The following is a 16,844-nucleotide window of genomic DNA, read 5'->3' as shown; positions in this document are numbered from 1 at the left end:
TGAATCACAGAAATGATTTTGATCTTTGTAAAATGTTGTAAGATTCTGCTCAGAGTCTTCTGGAGTGGGCAGCCATGATACATTTGATTATATAAACGAAGTCCAGGTATGTCATATTGCTCATGGGAGATGAAAGTCTAGTGGTAAAATTTTTATATTTTGGGACTTCACCATTCATTCTGCTAACCAGAGCCCTGAACTCCCATCTTGATGTCACTGTGGACAATACTAACTGCTGTTACCATTTATCACTGGATGGTTTACCTTGTTGACAAGAACTATAACCTTTCCACATTCTTTTGCTTTTCTTTTTTTATCTAAGTGGTCTTTGGCAATGTAAACAGCAACTCGAGTCTTGCCAGTGCCTGTGGGAAGGCATATAACAATATTTTTCCCTTCCAAAGCTGGTTTGGCCACTTCCATCTGATAGTCTCTCAGGCTCAGCTCTTTTTCAGAGGAAGGTCTTTGGTCTCTACTTTCAACATGATCTGCAGATGAAAAGAAAGTACAAATCATTGATAATGAAAAAAAAAAAGAAATTATCACTATTTCTCCTAGTAAGTCCTCCAATATTGGAGGTTTTGAAGAAGAGATTGGACAACCATTTGTCTGAAATTGTATAGGGCCGTGATGGCTAATCTTTTTGCCATCATGTGCCAAAAGCGTGGTGGGGAGTCACACGCACACATGCCCACATCCATAATTCTATGTGCCCCGCCCCCGTGCTCTCCCTGCTTTTGGCATGCGATGGCACGGTGGGCCCAGTAGGCCCATTTTTTGCTCTCCCCAGGCTCCAGAGCCTTTCTAGGAGCCTAGGGAGGGCGAAAATGGCCTACCCCCCCCGAGAGGCCCTCTGGAGGCCAGAAACAGCATGCTTCCTGACTTCTGGTGGGTCCAGAAGGCCCGAAAATCAGTTGGCCAGTGCATGCATGCGTGCTGGAGCTGAGCTCGCATGCCCACCGATATGGCTCCACATGCCACCTGTGGCACCCGTGCAATAGGTTCGCCATCACAGGTATAGGGTTTCCTGCCTAAGCAGGGGGCTGGACTAGAAGACTTCCAAGGTCCCTTCCAGCTCTGTTATTCTGTTTATTTTAAAACCTATAATGACGGTTTAAAAACTTTAAAACTTATATGTCAGGGTTCCAACTAACACCCCCCCCCCAAATGAAAGGACTCCGAGGCCTGAGATTTCCTCAAAGAACATTTTATTAGTGCATGTCATATTGGCACAATGCTGGTGAAAACCGGCTTTGAAGTCCCACAGGTTTTCCCTTTAATTAAAAGTAAAAGTTGGTCACTTCCCCCAAGGTATCAGTTACATAGTCTAATCAGCATACAGTCCAGATGATAGGTGACCCCAGTCTCCACCTCCCAACCACCCACACACATGACCTTGGTTCCCAGGGGAAAGAATGTTGTTTTGGTTATAGCACCCCAGCTATCTCTACAGCCCCCCTCCCTATCCCTCATCTCCAGTCTGTGTCAGCACTGAAGCTTTGAAGAAAAGAACCCCCTCCCCCCAGTAGAATAGAAAGATGGCCAGCTTCAGGGTTGACACTATAATTATGGTTTAAAACATATGTGTAAAATATTATCATATTCTAAACATAGACATAATAAAGGAAATAGACTGGAATGAGAGAAAAATTAACAGAAAAATATCTGATATTTAAAAATATTATTTCTGGTAAAATTGTCAATGTAGGCCAATCATCAAGAAAATCACCATAAAGATATTTATCGATAGGATAAGGAACGGTCATACCTTTTTGTACAGCTAATTCCATTAAAAGCTAACTAAGCTAACAGAACTTACTGAAGCTTGCATAATACTTCTTAATGGACATCTAACTAGAGCTGTTTGCTTTATTTGAGCTACAGAAAATTATCATCCAAGAAATCTTTTCGGCAGTTATATAACCACCACTTCTGTTGGAAAAAAATAGTCCAATTTTATTGGGCCCAGTTTCAATGTTAGGAATGCGACTGTGGTCACTTTGTTCCTTTCTTCCCAAACATCCTGATATCCTTTCTGGCTATTAGAAAGCCATGGTGCCATGGTGGTTAGAATGCAGTATTGCAGGCTAATTCCATCAACTGCCAGCAGTTTGATTCTCACAGGCTCAAGGTTGACCCATTCTTCCATCCTTCTGAGGTCGGTAAAATGAGGATTGTTGGGGACAATATGCTGACTCTTTAAATTGCTTAGAAAGGGCTGTAAAGCACTGTGAAGTGGTATATAGTGCTACTGTTATTGCTATTCTCTCACAGAGATGTGTTAAATTGAAAATTATCAGCACCGACTGTGGAATCAATGAACCTGAATTGGTGCAGACCAATGATGCTATGATTTCTGTTAGGATCAAGCCAACTCCTCATGTAGCCACACAAGATAATTTCATATTATTTATCATACTAATTCTGTCCGTTCCACAATTAATTTCCCTCATCTTTTAGATAGCTTCTAGTATACACAAAGAAACTGACTGTATAATACTGGATATCTATTTGCAGTAGATCCAGATATAGGAGTACTAGTGCTCAACTTACGACCACAACGGAGCCCAAAGTTTCTGTTGTTAAGTGAGACATTTGTTAAGTGAGTTTTACCCTATTTTACAACCTTTCTTGCCACAGTTGTTAAGTGAATCACGGCAGTTGTTAAGTTAGCACAGTTATTAAGTGAATCTGGCTTCCCCATTGACTGCTTATCAAGAGGTCACGGAAGCTGATCACAAGACCCCAGGATACTGCAACAGTCATAAATATGAACTAGTTGCAAAGCATCTGAATTTTGATCAAATCATCATGGGGATACTGCAAACGTCGTAAATCTGAGAAAGGGTCATAAGCAGTGGTGGAATTCAAATAATTTAACAACCGGTTCTCTGCCTTAATGGATTTCTTCCAACAACCAGTTCACCAAACTGCTCAGAAAGTTAACAACCGGTTCTCCCGAAGTGGTGCGAGCTGGCTGAATCCCACCACTGGTCATAAGTCACTTTTTTCAGTGCCGTTGTAACTTTGAACAGTCAGTAAATGAACTATTATAAGTAGAGGACTATTTGTACCTCAGTCAAAAGAGTGACAGAGATGACAAAAATCCAGCAGGAGGAACTTTTATTTCTTCCTTTTGCTGGACCACTTTCCTTTTTTATATCTAACTTTAAAATTCCTATTTCTGTGAGCAGGTTCACATGGAACACGATCGGAAGAGTGCATGTGCATCATGGGATGGGACTGGGTGTCTTTGTGGGGAACATTGTGAATGGATTATCTAGCAAGCCTAAACCTAAACTCAACAAGGCAAAGTGATCAGCGAGAAAAGAAAAGTTACACACTGCAAAAAAAACCACATAGTGTTACCAACGTGGATTATGGGAGAATTGAAGCACGCAGTTTTGCAGAAAGAGTCTGTGAGCTACATGCAGAGATGGTTCAGACAACTTACACTTTATGTAACTGTTTTATTTTGCTCTTCCATTGTAGGCAGAGAAAGCAGTAACATAAATTAAAGAACATAGCAGCCCCCCCGATGCTGGTACCTTTTGGCCACGTATACAAAGCTTCTATCGCAAGAAAAAGTTGACTGAGCACATGCTTCTAATTTCATTTCATGCTTACCAGAGTACAAGGGGAAAAAATCCTACCTGAATCATCACAGTAAAAGTTCATCTGTCCAAAGTTTATATTCACATCACAGGCATCTGTTTCTTGCAAACTGACATCAGATTCTGGCAGGTTAAATATATAAGCACAAGAGTAAATGTCACGATGCACTGTTATTTCTGCCTCCGTTTAACATACGTTGCTGTTTGATGTAACCCCTCTCCTTAATCTTAATCTTATTAAACAAATAGGTGTTTCTGTTAGTATAAGAGATGCAGAAGCTGCTACGAAACGTTTAAAGCACAGCTGAAAACTTACGAATGTTCAAAATGGGTTTTTTTCCTCCTGTTTATATTTTCTGTGAGTTTCACTAGTTCAGACACCTGGGAGACAAACCTGAATCATATTCAGGCATATGGATCTCTCATGAGGAATCAAATATAAGGAATCAAAGTCTTAAGCGAGTATATTTAAATATGCCTATGTTCATATCCGTAGCACTAGCACTTAGACCTATATACCGCTTCATAGTGTTTTACAGCCATCTCAGAGAGGTTTACAGAGTCAGCATATTGCCCCCAACAACATGGGTCCTCATTTTACTGATCTGGGAAGGATGGAAGACTGAGTGAACCTTGATTGAACTCCTGGCTGTGGGCAGAGTCAGCCTGAAATATTACAGTCTAACCATTGGCCACCTGTATCCAACTCTCTCTGTCTTTGCCTCACTCTTTCTCTCTTTGTCCCTCCCCCCCCCCCGTTTTTCATAATTGTTTTTCCCTTACCTTCTCTTTTCTAGAGCTAAAAGAGAAAGACTGGTCCAAGATCATCACCTGGTTTTGTGACCTGATGCAGGACTATCACTCACAGTCTCCTGATGTTTAGCCTGGTGCCTTAATCACTGCACTAAACTAGCTGTTTCTGATTTTCTATTAGGTAGTGCATAATTAGGCAGTGTAAAGAAACCTTTTGCTTGAGACCATAACATTAAATTTGCTTTATCTAGCCCACATTTAACACAAGATGCAACAGGATTTATTGTGACTAAAAACTAGATTATGCAGCAAAAGAAGCAGATCTTCCTAACAAGGATGGATAGAGTGCCACCTACTGATTCCCTAGGTAGTTGAATCAGGATGAAGACTATTCGAATGGAGAGGATCCTACTTTTAGGCAAAAGTATAAAACTGGGGTAAAAAAAATCTGATTTGCAAAGTTCAATTTTAGCAAATGGCCTTATAAGGATGGAATTCAGTCATCCCTTCCAACATACAGGAGATATGAGAGAGAAAATAAAAATTAAAAAAAAAAGGATTCATTTAAAACAATGTCAATACCAGCAAAATACTGGTCTGGAAAGAACCATTCAATTTCTTACTTATAAAATTAAGTACTTATATAATCCCTTACTTTTTTTAGAAATAAGGACTGAATGTGCAGCTGGAGATGAGAACAACGTATTTAAATTAAGAACAGAGCATCTTCTCTTTCTTATTTAAACAAGCTCTGAATCCATTTATATACATTTCTTGGACAGACAGATGTAATTGAATGACAACAGCAACAGGAATGAGTCATGACTATGTTTCCAGTGGGGGTGGGGAGGAAGGCAAAGTTGTCTTCTCTTTCAGCAAATGGAGGTGCTAGGAGCTGCTATGGGCAGAGAAAGTTCACACCAATTAATTCTAGCAGGGTGAAAATTGTACAATGATTAGGAAATGCATTTTCCTTGTAACTGTTGAAGAACTGATGAAGGAAATGGAGGGGAAACAAGGTTTTGGGGAAAAGAGAGAAAAAAAAATTAAAAGTTCCAACATGTAGCCAAGAATGTGCATGCTTTTTCTAGCTCTGTATCCTCCTTGTCCCTGAAACAGAGATTTTAAAAGCTATTGGTAATCAGGGAAGATCATATCAAGCCAGGCCGATAAGCATTCTGGCCAGCGTAGTGCAATTTCCTGGGAACTGATGCCCCTGTTTCAGGGGTGAAATGCTCCCGGTTCAGACCGGATTGACCGATCCGGTAGCAATTGTGGCAGGTGGTTCGGAGAACCGGTAGCGATGGTGGCGCAAGGCTCTGCCCACCTGCCCGGGTGTTATTACTTCCTGGTTAACACTGGGTTTTTTACCCTCTGCGCATGTGCAGAAGGTTTTGCGCATGCACAGAGGGTCTGCACACGCATGTGACGTGCGCGGCGCGTGCACTTCCAAACCAGTAAGGAAGGTAAGTAGATTTCACCCCTGCCCTGTTTCCTTCCCTATACCTATATTTTCATACTGCAAGTAGCAAAGCACAATCAGAACTGGATCCTAACATAACACTCTTTATAAACAGTTGGAGTGCGGGGTGGAGGTAGAGAGAATACAACCCTATTTTTTTTGGTCCTCAAATAAAATGCAAATTGCATGCATGTAAGATATTGTAGCCCAAGTAGTTGGAAGCACCTAGCTAACCTTGGTTGAATAGGGCAAGTTAAGCAGGGTTGGACCTAGTTAGTACTTGATGAGAGACCACTTGGATTAGAGAATCCCAAGGTTGTTGATTAGGCTAGGAAGCTGAAAAAAGCACCTCCAGAATTCTGAGTATGCTACTACAATGAATGTACTTTCTAGTTGTCTTTAGATCAGAGGTCCTAACTTTCATAGGATACAGGTAGTCCTTGACTTACAACAGTTTGTTAAGTGACTGTTCAAAGTTACAATGGCACTGAAAAAAGTGACAAAACCATTTTTCACACTTACAACGTTTGCAGAATTCCTATGATCATGTGATCAAAATTCAGATGCTTGGCTATTGGTTCATGTTTATGACAGTGTCCCAAGGTCATGTGATCACCTTTTGCGACCTTCTGACAAGCAAAGTCAATGGGGATGTCAGATTCATTTAACAAACGAGTTACTAACTAATCAGTTGCGGTGATTCACTTAACAACTGTGGCAAGCAAGGTTGTAAAATGGAGGAAAACTCACTCAACCAATGTCTCACTTAACAACAGAAGCTTTGGGCTTAATTGTGATCATAAGTCGAGGATTACCAGTATTATGAGCACTCTTGAGGTAAAACTAGTTATTGGTTGAGATAAAAACATTACAAAACTAACCAGTATTTTTTTCTTATCATTAACAGGTTATGACTAATGTTGGTAAACAATACTTTTTATCTTGTTGAAGAGTTTTGTGTGAAAGCATCCATTAAGCATGATGAAAGTCAATACAAATGAACTCATTTGTTGACTGGCATGAAAGGGGAGTAGGAATGAGGAATATGAATGAAACAAAATAGATACAGGTAGTCCTTTGACTTACAGCCATTCGTTTAGTGGCTGAAGTGTAGTACCGCTGAACAAAGGGCGTTACGATCGGTCCCTGAAGTTACAACTCTTGCAATGCTTCAGGAGTCATGTGATCAAAATTCGGATGCTTAGCAGCTTCTCCCACTTATAACTCCAGGGCGTTTCAACTTCCCCCATGTGCCTATTTCTCTCTCCCCAATCTATGCCTCTTTGGCTGTCCTTCACTCGCTGGATCTGCTAGCCTTTCTACCCACAGCTGATTTTCATTGTCTTCTTTCTGCCACTGCTGACTATGTGTCCCCATCCTGGCCCTTCATGAAGTAGCTGCTGGCTGTGCCAATCTTCTCCTCAAGGCTGAGGTGGCCCCTTGTCCAAATTGCACGTGGCTTTGTCTAAACTGTGTGCAGCCTTCTCATGAGGTTTTGGAAGGCAGGTGCATGAAAAGACAGTCATAGCTGTTTCGTTGCAAAAGAAGGACGCTTTTATACTACACTTGGAGAGAAGAGGAAGAATACAAAGCTATCATTAGTGCTGTCATGGTGAACATCATTTCTTCTTGAAAAGGTTAGGACCCAATGTCTTTAACTTAAGGGAGATTTGGCATTTAGTTAAACTGATTATATTAGAGGAGAGCAAACTTTTCAGATAGAAAACACCATGAAGTGATTTGACATAATACTGCGCATGCCATCCTCCCAAAATGTTAAATTGGAAGATAGCATTTGGGGGGGGGGGTTAATTAAAAATTCTTGAAGAACCCTGAATGCCATCTAGTGTATCATATATGTAATGACATCCACCACTTACAATATTACTGATCTGTTATACAAATTATATGTAAAAATACTGGTAGCTGACAAATCACCTGAAATTGCAGGGAGGTCTTCAAATGATTTTTCTGATACATTCTTCTCCTCCTCCACAGCTTCTTGTAATTCAGTTCTTGGTTGCAGATTCTCCACAACTTCAGAACTTGGTGCATCATACATTTCATTTGTTGAATCAGAGTCTCCGTTTATATCTTCTTCTGTTCAACCAAAATAAAAAAGTTGCAACCCATAACTGAAGCTTATTCATTTAAATAACCATTCAATTAATGACCTATATGAAATTGATGGACTGCAGTTTTTAATATACAATTTGGGATGTATTCAGGGCTAAACTGAAAGAAATCTTGGGAGTTTTATGATCAGAACTTCCCATCTGTCACAGGCTGTCCTTATTCATATATGCACCCAAATAACAGGTATGAAGGAACCTTAACTTAAGAGTTACAAAGCACAGTAGCAAGAATCAACTTTTAAAAGTAGAGAATTTTCAGAAGGCTTGAAGCTTTAAAGCAGGCCTGTCAAACTGTTAGCCCGCGGGCCGAATGAGTCACGCGCAGGCCACGCCCTTCCAGCTCCGCAAAGGCAAAAAATGTCATGATACGTCACAATATGTCACATGATGTGATTGAGTTTGACACTTGTGCTTTAAAGTGTAGCTATAAAGATGAGGAGAAAAACAGAAATGAGACCAGAGATCATGACAACTCAGAGAAATGAAGTCCTACTGAAATAAGTTTGTAGCCAGTAAGGAATTGATCTACAAGTTGTCTATTTGAAAACAACTTTCATTGTTTTTAGTGTATCTTATTCCAGTGGTGAAATCCAAATTTTATTACTACCGGTTCTTGGTGGGCGTGGCAGGGGAAGGATACTGCAAAATCTCCATTCCCACCCCACTCTGGGGCCAGCCAGACGTGGCATTTGCTGGTTCTCTGAATTGCTCAGATTTTCTGCTACTGGTTCTCTGAACTGCTCAAAATTTCCACTACTGGTTCTCCAGAACCTGTCAGAACCTGCTGGATTTCACCCGTCTTATTCCCAAGTAAATGTAGAAACAAAGAAAGTAAATAATAATCTCCCAACACAATATTATCAGTCTCTACTATGTATAGAAGTACAGGTAGCCTTCGACTTACAATCATAATTGGGATTGGAACTCCAGTTGCTAAGCAAGGCTGTCATTAAGCAAGCCATGCCCAACTTTACTACTTCTTCTGCTGCAATCATTAAGTGAATCATATGGTCGTTAAAATGAATTCTGCAGTCATTAAGCCAATCCAGCTTCCCCCTGTTGGAAGCTGACTGGGAAGATCAAATAATCTTTTAACACTGGGATGCTGCAACTGTCATAAAATACATGCTGGTTGCCAAGCATCCAAACGTTCATCATATGATCCCAAGGACTCTATGACAGTAATTGCAAGCATTAATCATAGGTCACTGTTTTCTAAGGCTTTCGTCACTTCAAATGGTCACTAAACAAATGGTTGTAAGTTGAGGACTATCTGTAAGCATAGGTCAGAAGCAATTCAGTTATATTTGAAAAATATAGGTTATGCTCGTAAGTTTATGTAACCTTTGCAAAATGACTTCTTTTCTTGCTATAGTTTGTTTAATGAGTATGCTATTTTCTGTGATGACTAGTAGCTAACTCTGAATCACAGTAGAAATAAAAAAGCATTTGCTCTGATCATTCTTGTTTACTTACAAAATGGTCGTCCGCATCTTACAAATTTTGCAAGGGGTCTGTAAACTCACGGGCCCAACTGCACCTCTGCCTTCTCACCACAGTCCCGAACTCTTCCTTATAAACAGCAGCTCTGTGGAGCGAACCTTCCTAATGCGACAAGCATCGAAGGCAACACCACCAACACACAAACATTTATCAAAACGTGAACATGCGCCGAAACTCATGAAATTATATTATTACCGTTTGGGTGCCCACTTATGTAAGCAGCCATGTTTGCATGGCCCGCTTCATCCAGGGCTTTTAGAAAGGGTGACAGCCATTCTTTCTTCTGTACTATCCTAAAAAGCATTTCTCTCACTGCCGATTTATTCCCCTGTTTATTCTTTTCGACGATTACCTGTTTAGGAAAAACAAAGAAGCAAAAGAAACATTTTTGGTAAAGCGCTTCACAATGCTTATCAGCGCCTGTTCTTATTGTCAAATACGGGTAGTCTGTGATTTACGACTACAACTGGGAGGGGAACATCTGTCACTAAGGGGGGGGGACATGGAACTGTGCCTGATTTTACGACCGTTCTGCCACATCGTCAAGTGAATCCTGTGTTTGTTAAGTGAATCACAGGATCGTTACTGAATCCTGCTTCCCCATTAACTTTTCTTGTTGGAAGCTGGCTGGGGAGGTCGTAAATGCAAATTACATGACCCTGGGATGCTGCAACCACTGTAAATACATGCTGGTTGACAAGGATCCGAATTCGGATCATATGACCGTGTGGATGCTGCACGGACTATTGTAATGCTCTCTACATGGGGCTCCCCTTGAGGAGCACCCGGAGGCTCCAACTGGCGCAGAGTGTGGCCGCGCGGGTGGTAATGGGAGCGACATGGCGCTCCCATGTAACACCTCTCCTGCGCGAGCTGCACTGGCTCCCGGTGGTCTTCCGGGTGCGCTTCAAGGTTTTGGTTACCACCTTTAAAGCGCTCCATGGCTTAGGGCCTGGTTATTTACGGGACCGCCTACTACCACCAATAGCCTCCCACCAGCCAGTATGCTCTCAAAGAGAGGGACTCCTCCGGGTGCCATCAGCCAAACAGTGTCGACTGGCGGCCCCTAGGGGGAGAGCCTTCTCTGTGGGGGCACCTACCATCTGGAATGAGCTCCCCCCGGAGATACGGAGGATCCCGGATCTGCGCTCCTTCCGCCGTGCTGTGAAGACCTTTTTATTCCATCAAGCGGGCTCGGCCTGATCTCTTCCCTTTTTAAATATGTAAATTTTAATCTGTTTTTAAATTATTGGGGTATTTTAATTTGTCTGGGCCAAAAAGTTTAATTTGATTTTATCGGGTTTTTTAAATTTTGTGTATTTATGTATTTTATTGTTGGCTGTTCACCGCCCTGAGTCCTTCGGGAGTAGGGCGGTATACAAATCAAATAAACTAACTAACTAAACTAACTAATAGTTGTTAAGTTACTTTATCCAGCGCCATTTCACTTTGAACTGCTACTAAATGAGCGGTAAAGGTGATCAACAGTATTAAGTATCTGGGGGTGCAGATAACTAACAATCTGACTTGGTATCTTCATACATTATCTTTAGTAAAGTGTGCAAACCAGCATCTGCATTTCCTGCTCGGATGAGGAGAGCACATCTTTCTCCTTTTGTCCTGGCCACTTTTTACAGAGCCAAAATTGAGAGTGTTTTAACAAACTGCATCACTGTTTGGTTTTGTGGCTGCAGTGCCTCAGAAAGTCCATTCAGAAAGTGGTAACAGCAGCCGAGATGATTATAGGAAGCTTGGTTCCTGTCATTCAGGATACTGCTTATAAGCGCTATGAGTTTATAGCTCAAAGCGTTGTTAGAGCCCCCACACACCCACTTCATGGTCTGTTTCTGTTGCTCCCCTCTAGGAGGAGGTTTAAGTATTTATAGCAGGACTACACGATTCTGTAACAGCTTTGTTCCTTATGCCAGAGGTGTCAAACTCAATTTTATTGAGGGCCGCATCAGGGTTGTATTTGACCTCGGTGGGCCAGGGTGGGCATGGCCAGTTCAACATCACTCGTCGAGGCTGAGTTTTCAGCCACGATGGCCTCCTGCAATGCTCTGCTAACTAAAACGCGGTCGTGCTAACGTTTTCGGTCATGACGGCCTCCTGCAGCCCTCTGCCAACAGAGCTTGGGGAATCTGAGTGGGCTAAGCAGCCTCCCAACCTCCATTTTCGCTGGCAGAAGCACTGTGGGTCGGTTCTTTGCTGTTTCCAGGGTGGCCCTGTGGGCCAGATCTAAGCACTCCATGGGCCAGATCCAGCCCGCGGGCCTTGAATTTGACATCCCTGCCCTATGCCATCCATCTGGTAAACTCGCAAGATTCATTTTTCTCGCCATGTACATGCATACATCCAAACTAGACTGGTTGTTTCTCCGTATCATATGGTTTATGTGGGTATATATTCATAATTTTATATTTATTTATTTATTTTGTCACGTTTATGTAGTGTATATTAGAGGTGGAGACCCTTTGAGAGCTGTATGCAATGTATGTCTAAGTTCTAAGTAGTGCTTGTTTAGCCTTCACAATTGGGACCAGCGATTGAGTCATTAAATAAAGTGGTCACTGCGATCTTGCTTCACCTATCCTTTGCTTTATAGACCTTCAAAGGTTGTAAATGCCAGGATTTGTCACAAAGTTGCTTTCTCATCATCACTGTCAGCTGTGAATAGTTGCTAAACCAGGCCATTGCTAAACAAGGGCTAACCCTTTATATGCTACTCCCTATGTTTTCAAAGAGTCATACAATTCAATTTCCAGCTCTCTTCTGAGCAGCATTTGTCAACTCAAGCTCTGCTAGGTGAATTAAAAGAAAGAAGCAAAGTCTGAGAATATTCAAGGCAGACTCCTCGCCATAGTGGCAGCCTGGTTTTGAAATACTTCTTTCTTTTTGATTTCTCTCATTGTTGCTTCAAGGAACTGCTGAGCTAGAACTCTCGGGTTCCAAAATCCAAGAAACACATGGTGAGTTTCTTCTAAGCAGTGTCCTTTATGGTTACACACCTATAGATAGAAGTCTTGCATAACTAAAGCAAACTACTCCCATCAATAAAGATATACTCTGAGAACTTCTAAGGAGGAGCAGTCTAGACCAGGGGTGTCAAAGTGGATTTCTTCAAGGTCTGGATTAGCATTGTAGTTCTCTGCGGGCTGCAGGGGAGGAGGTGCGGGGGACGGGACGGGACGGACGCCTTCTGCAGCACTCTGCCAGACAAAGACGGGCTGCGTGGAAGCCTCACAGAGGCACCGTAAGGCCTGTTTTGGCTGGCAAAGGCACTGTAGGCAGATCCTTTTGATATTTCCAGGCTGGCCCAGTGTGCCAGATTTAAGCACTCAGTGGTCTAGACTCTCTTCCTCCAAATCAAACTCTCTAAACTTTGCTGTCTCTTATTTCTCTGGAATGCAAGATCCATTTGGCCAAAAATATGTGTCTACTCCAAAATTGATTTTGTAAAGTAATAAACTGGGTTAACAAAATCACAAATGAGAAGGTGATAAGCTGCCTGGGAAAGCAAAGGGAAATAATCAAAGCCATTAAAAAGCGAAAGTTAGAGTATTTTGGACATGTGATGTGACACCCAAAAAAATACAGCATCCTTCACTTAATCCTCCAGGAAAAAAATTGAAGGCAAACGAGGCCCAGGCAGAAGAAGAACATCATGGCTTCCAAACCTAAGGGACTGGTTTGGACAAAACTCAGCAGCACTTTTTCATATGGCTATTGACAAAAATAGGATTGCCAACATGATCGCCAACGTCCAATGATGGACATGGCACAAGAAGAAGAAGAATGTGGTAATAATCCACAAATCCGATTTTACATTTAGGATGGGTTTGACCTTCCATACAGTTTTTTCCCCCTCAATCTCAACAATTGTAAAGTGTGTGAACTTAACTCTGGGGGAGGGGGGGAAATTCAGAGAGTTCAAAGCCCACACATTTTAAAGTTGTGCGATTTGAGAGCTGAGATTCAGAAATCCAGGTCTAGTATAAGGAATTCTGGGATTCATCCCAAATATTTCCAGAGCCCTCTTCTTTCCTGCTCTCTGTCTCGCCCTATTTCGCTGCCACCCCCCCTGCCCCCACCTCGTTTCGGGAAAGGACCCGGCTTGGCTCCCTCCTGTTGCCGTTACTTTGTTCCAGCTTACCCGCTCCATGTCTTCCACATCCAAGAGCCCATTTTCAAAACACTTCAAAGCCACCTGAGTGGCCTGCAGCGTGTCGGTGAGGCGATCGAAGAACAGGTTCACCAGAGCCTTGCCCAGGTCGCCGGCCGCTTCCAAAGAGGGCGAGGGCAGTTCGTTCAGGCTGGGATCCAGGTAATTGGCAGCGTCGTAGCCTCCCTGCACCAGCGCCTGGCAGAACTCCTGGCATAAGCCCGGCGAGTCGCCCGCCGCTTTCTCCACCACGGAGAGTAGCTTCTCCGCGGCTTCCATGTCCCCCTTTTCTCCAGCCACGGCGCGGAGCTGGCGTTTTTGGTCGAGGCTGAGGGACGGCATCAAATCCAGCACTCGATTCACTTGGACGCTGGTCTTGATCCTGGTCCTAAAGCAAGAGATCAAGTAGAGGATGTACTCGTCCCGGGATGGGCTGGCGGCCGCTTCCATGCTGCTGCTGCTGTAGCCGCCGGGAAAGGGAGCGATTGTGCGCGCGTGGAAAGCAATCCTGAGCCCGGCTTCCTAAATTTAATAAGTTCGGCCGCCGGGAAACACAGCAGGCTGTTTGGATCCTGATCCTGTCGCTTGGCCGGGCGAAAGTCAATCAGCTGGGCGATTCTCCAGGGCTGCACTTTCGGTTTCTATTCTCAGTTGGAGTTTAGTTTCCAGACGACCGTTTCCCTTTGCTCTGAAGGGGGCGTGGTTACAATTTTTTCTAGTTTCGCCCGCCGTGGAAGACGTTACCTCTTTCCTGCTCATAATCATCATCATCATCATCATAAATTTATTTGTCATAAGCATATATAAGATAACAGGTAAAAGTATAAACATAATTTGAAAAACATGAAAAGAGTAAGTAAAAAGGAATATTAGGACAGGGACGGGTAGGCACGCTGGTGCTCTTCTGCACGCCTCTTACAGACCTCTTAGGAATGGGGTGAGGTCAACAGTAGACAAAAACTAAGGCGGTCTCGTTAATAATTTCTCCCAATATTGCCTCCATCAGATGTTTTAGTCTTACCTTTCCTGGAATCCACAACCAAGAATTTCTAGTTCAATTCTCTTGGAGGCTAGAGGTGTGGGAAACTGCTCAATATATTTGATTTGTAAGTCGAGTCTCAGAACGACGTTTAATATTGAAATCATGGGCGAGGCAACCGCCCGCCTATCATGTTTGACATTTGATTACTTTAGAAAGTTTATTGCAATTGTGTTTTCTTATTTTTTTAAAAAATACTCTTTATATCTTTTATATTCTACTGGAGAGGGTTTTGTAAGCCACTCGGAATCTTCGTTGGTTACAGCAGCATACAAACCCAAATCTCTTCCGGTACTGCGTACAGTGGTAAGTACACATCCCAATTTGTCAATAGGAATTACTGTACCCAAGAAATTGCAGCTGTGCAGATATTGAGGTAGTTTTATGACAGCAATACAACTTCCAGTGGATTCCGAGGAATGTAGGTTAAGTTTCTTTTCTCTGGTGTAGTCTGATGTATACAGACTGGCTTCCTCTTGATTTATAGTTTCATTTTGTGTCCTCCCTCCCCACCCCACACTTTTTTTAAGCCAAGGAAATCAATAGCAATCTTTGTGAGAAAGGCATCTTTAAAAATAGGGAATGTGTTTAGGAAGAGGTCATGAAATACTCAAGAAAATATTCTAGATTTCCAGGTGGTTTAGATTTTGATATAATTTTTCTTATTAGTGAAATATAAACAACTATGCTACCACTGCCATTACCACCAACAAAATAAAATAGTGGCTATATGATATTTAAAAACCCAATAGTTAATAAAATAAAGGAAATGGAATAAGAAATAGAACTAAGAAAAAAAAAGGGATAGTGTTCTGTCCCCTCCCACGAGTGGTCTTGCAGAAGCTCAAATAGCCCGGTAGTAACAAACACAGGCTAGAGAGATTGAAGCTGGCCCTTTAATAAACAGTTCTCTTTCAAAAGTGTATCAGTTCAGTAGTTACCGGGCAATGTTCCAGAGGTCTTGGCAGACGGCCAGCAGGCTAATACAGGAATGCAGACTCCTTTTCGAAACTCAAAACTAGCAGTTCTAAACTCCACTACACCCCAAATCGCCAACAAATTGTTCACCACGCCTTTCCGGCCCAGCCTTTTATACTTTGTAGAGTGGCCCTACGTCTCCTGACCACACCTCTTGGGACGTGGCAATAGCTGTTCTCTATGACGTCTCCTACGTCTCTCTCTTGCATCCAATAGGGGCTCCCTCGATACCGGCCTGTTTCCTCAATTTGGCTGAGGTCCAGAGGCACGTCAGCAACTGTCAGTTCTTGCTGACTCACCAGTGAAGGCGGCCCCTCCTGCACATAGATCATGCCAGCTTCCTCCATATCATCTTCTGACTCAGCATGAGAAGATAAATCAGCCTCCAGGGCCGGAATCACAACAGATAGATAAAACAATTTACAGCAAGGAGTCAAACTCAATTTCATTGAGGGCCGCATCAGGGTTGTGTTTGACCTGGGGGGTGGAGGGCTGGGGGTCGTGGCCATGGTGGGCGTGACACAGGACTCGTGTCGGGGGCACCTGTGCTAAGGCAGGACTTCTGAGATTCTCTCTTACTCTCATAATCTTCCTTGTCTTTTTCCTTCCTTGCTCTTTCCATCTTTTTCTTTCTTTCCTCTTTCCCTTTCTCCTTTCCTGTGCCTTCTTGCATGCTCAAATGCAAAAGGGGAAATATCTCTCCTTTTGTTTGTTTGGATAGCCCTCTGCCAGCAAAAATAGAACTGAGGGGCATGTGCTGGCAAAGGCACCGCGGGCTGGTCCTTTGCTGTTTCCAGGTCAGTCCTGTAGGCCAGATCTAACCACCATGCGGGCTGGATATGGCCCGCTGATTTGGAGTTTGACAACTCTGATCTACAGTATATCTAGAGACTGTATCAGATATAATGCCCAGAATGATTGACATTTCTGCAGTATGCAAATTTCATAATTTATTATATGTCTTCAGCACATTCTTCTTGTGTAGTGAGTCTGCCATTATCAGTGCTCTGGCTGCTTGCTTCTCAGGGAAAGTTGGTATGGGATAAAGTAGAAAGCAATTATATTACCTCCACTATTCAGGGTTTGTTCAGAGGTAGAACAGCCACTATATCTTATATTTGTTGCACCCAGAAAAAAATTAAAATTATCCCTTAAAATAATAAACAATGAAAAAGAAATGGAGGAAGGGGAAATATGC

At 42.6% G+C, this 16,844-nt stretch overlaps 1 protein-coding gene across 2 annotated transcripts in view; it reads right to left on the bottom strand.

The window, feature by feature from the left end:
• The window catches only part of IFIH1 (interferon induced with helicase C domain 1), a 34,034-nt gene extending 19,807 nt beyond the window's left edge, over nucleotides 1-14,227 (bottom strand). The window contains exons 1-5 of one of the 2 annotated variants that reach the window (XM_070956967.1): nucleotides 13,621-14,227; nucleotides 9,663-9,819; nucleotides 7,768-7,929; nucleotides 3,654-3,737; nucleotides 265-488 (exon numbers count right to left, since the gene is read on the bottom strand). In XM_070956967.1, coding sequence (XP_070813068.1) covers nucleotides 265-488; nucleotides 3,654-3,737; nucleotides 7,768-7,929; nucleotides 9,663-9,819; nucleotides 13,621-14,079 — 1,086 coding nt within the window. In that variant the 5' untranslated portion in view covers nucleotides 14,080-14,227. The remainder of the gene's footprint in view (nucleotides 1-264; nucleotides 489-3,653; nucleotides 3,738-7,767; nucleotides 7,930-9,662; nucleotides 9,820-13,620) is intronic. The other variant, XM_070956968.1, reaches the window with a different exon arrangement.
• Between the last annotated feature and the right edge of the window lie 2,617 nt (nucleotides 14,228-16,844).

The sequence above is a fragment of the Pituophis catenifer genome, unplaced genomic scaffold (assembly GCF_029215685.1).
Source record: "Pituophis catenifer annectens isolate HBS135680 unplaced genomic scaffold, rPitCat1.0.hap2 SCAF_1, whole genome shotgun sequence".
Classification (NCBI taxonomy): domain Eukaryota; kingdom Metazoa; phylum Chordata; class Lepidosauria; order Squamata; family Colubridae; genus Pituophis; species Pituophis catenifer.
Note: the sequence above shows the minus strand (reverse complement) of the source record. Positions and strands in the feature narration are given on the sequence as shown.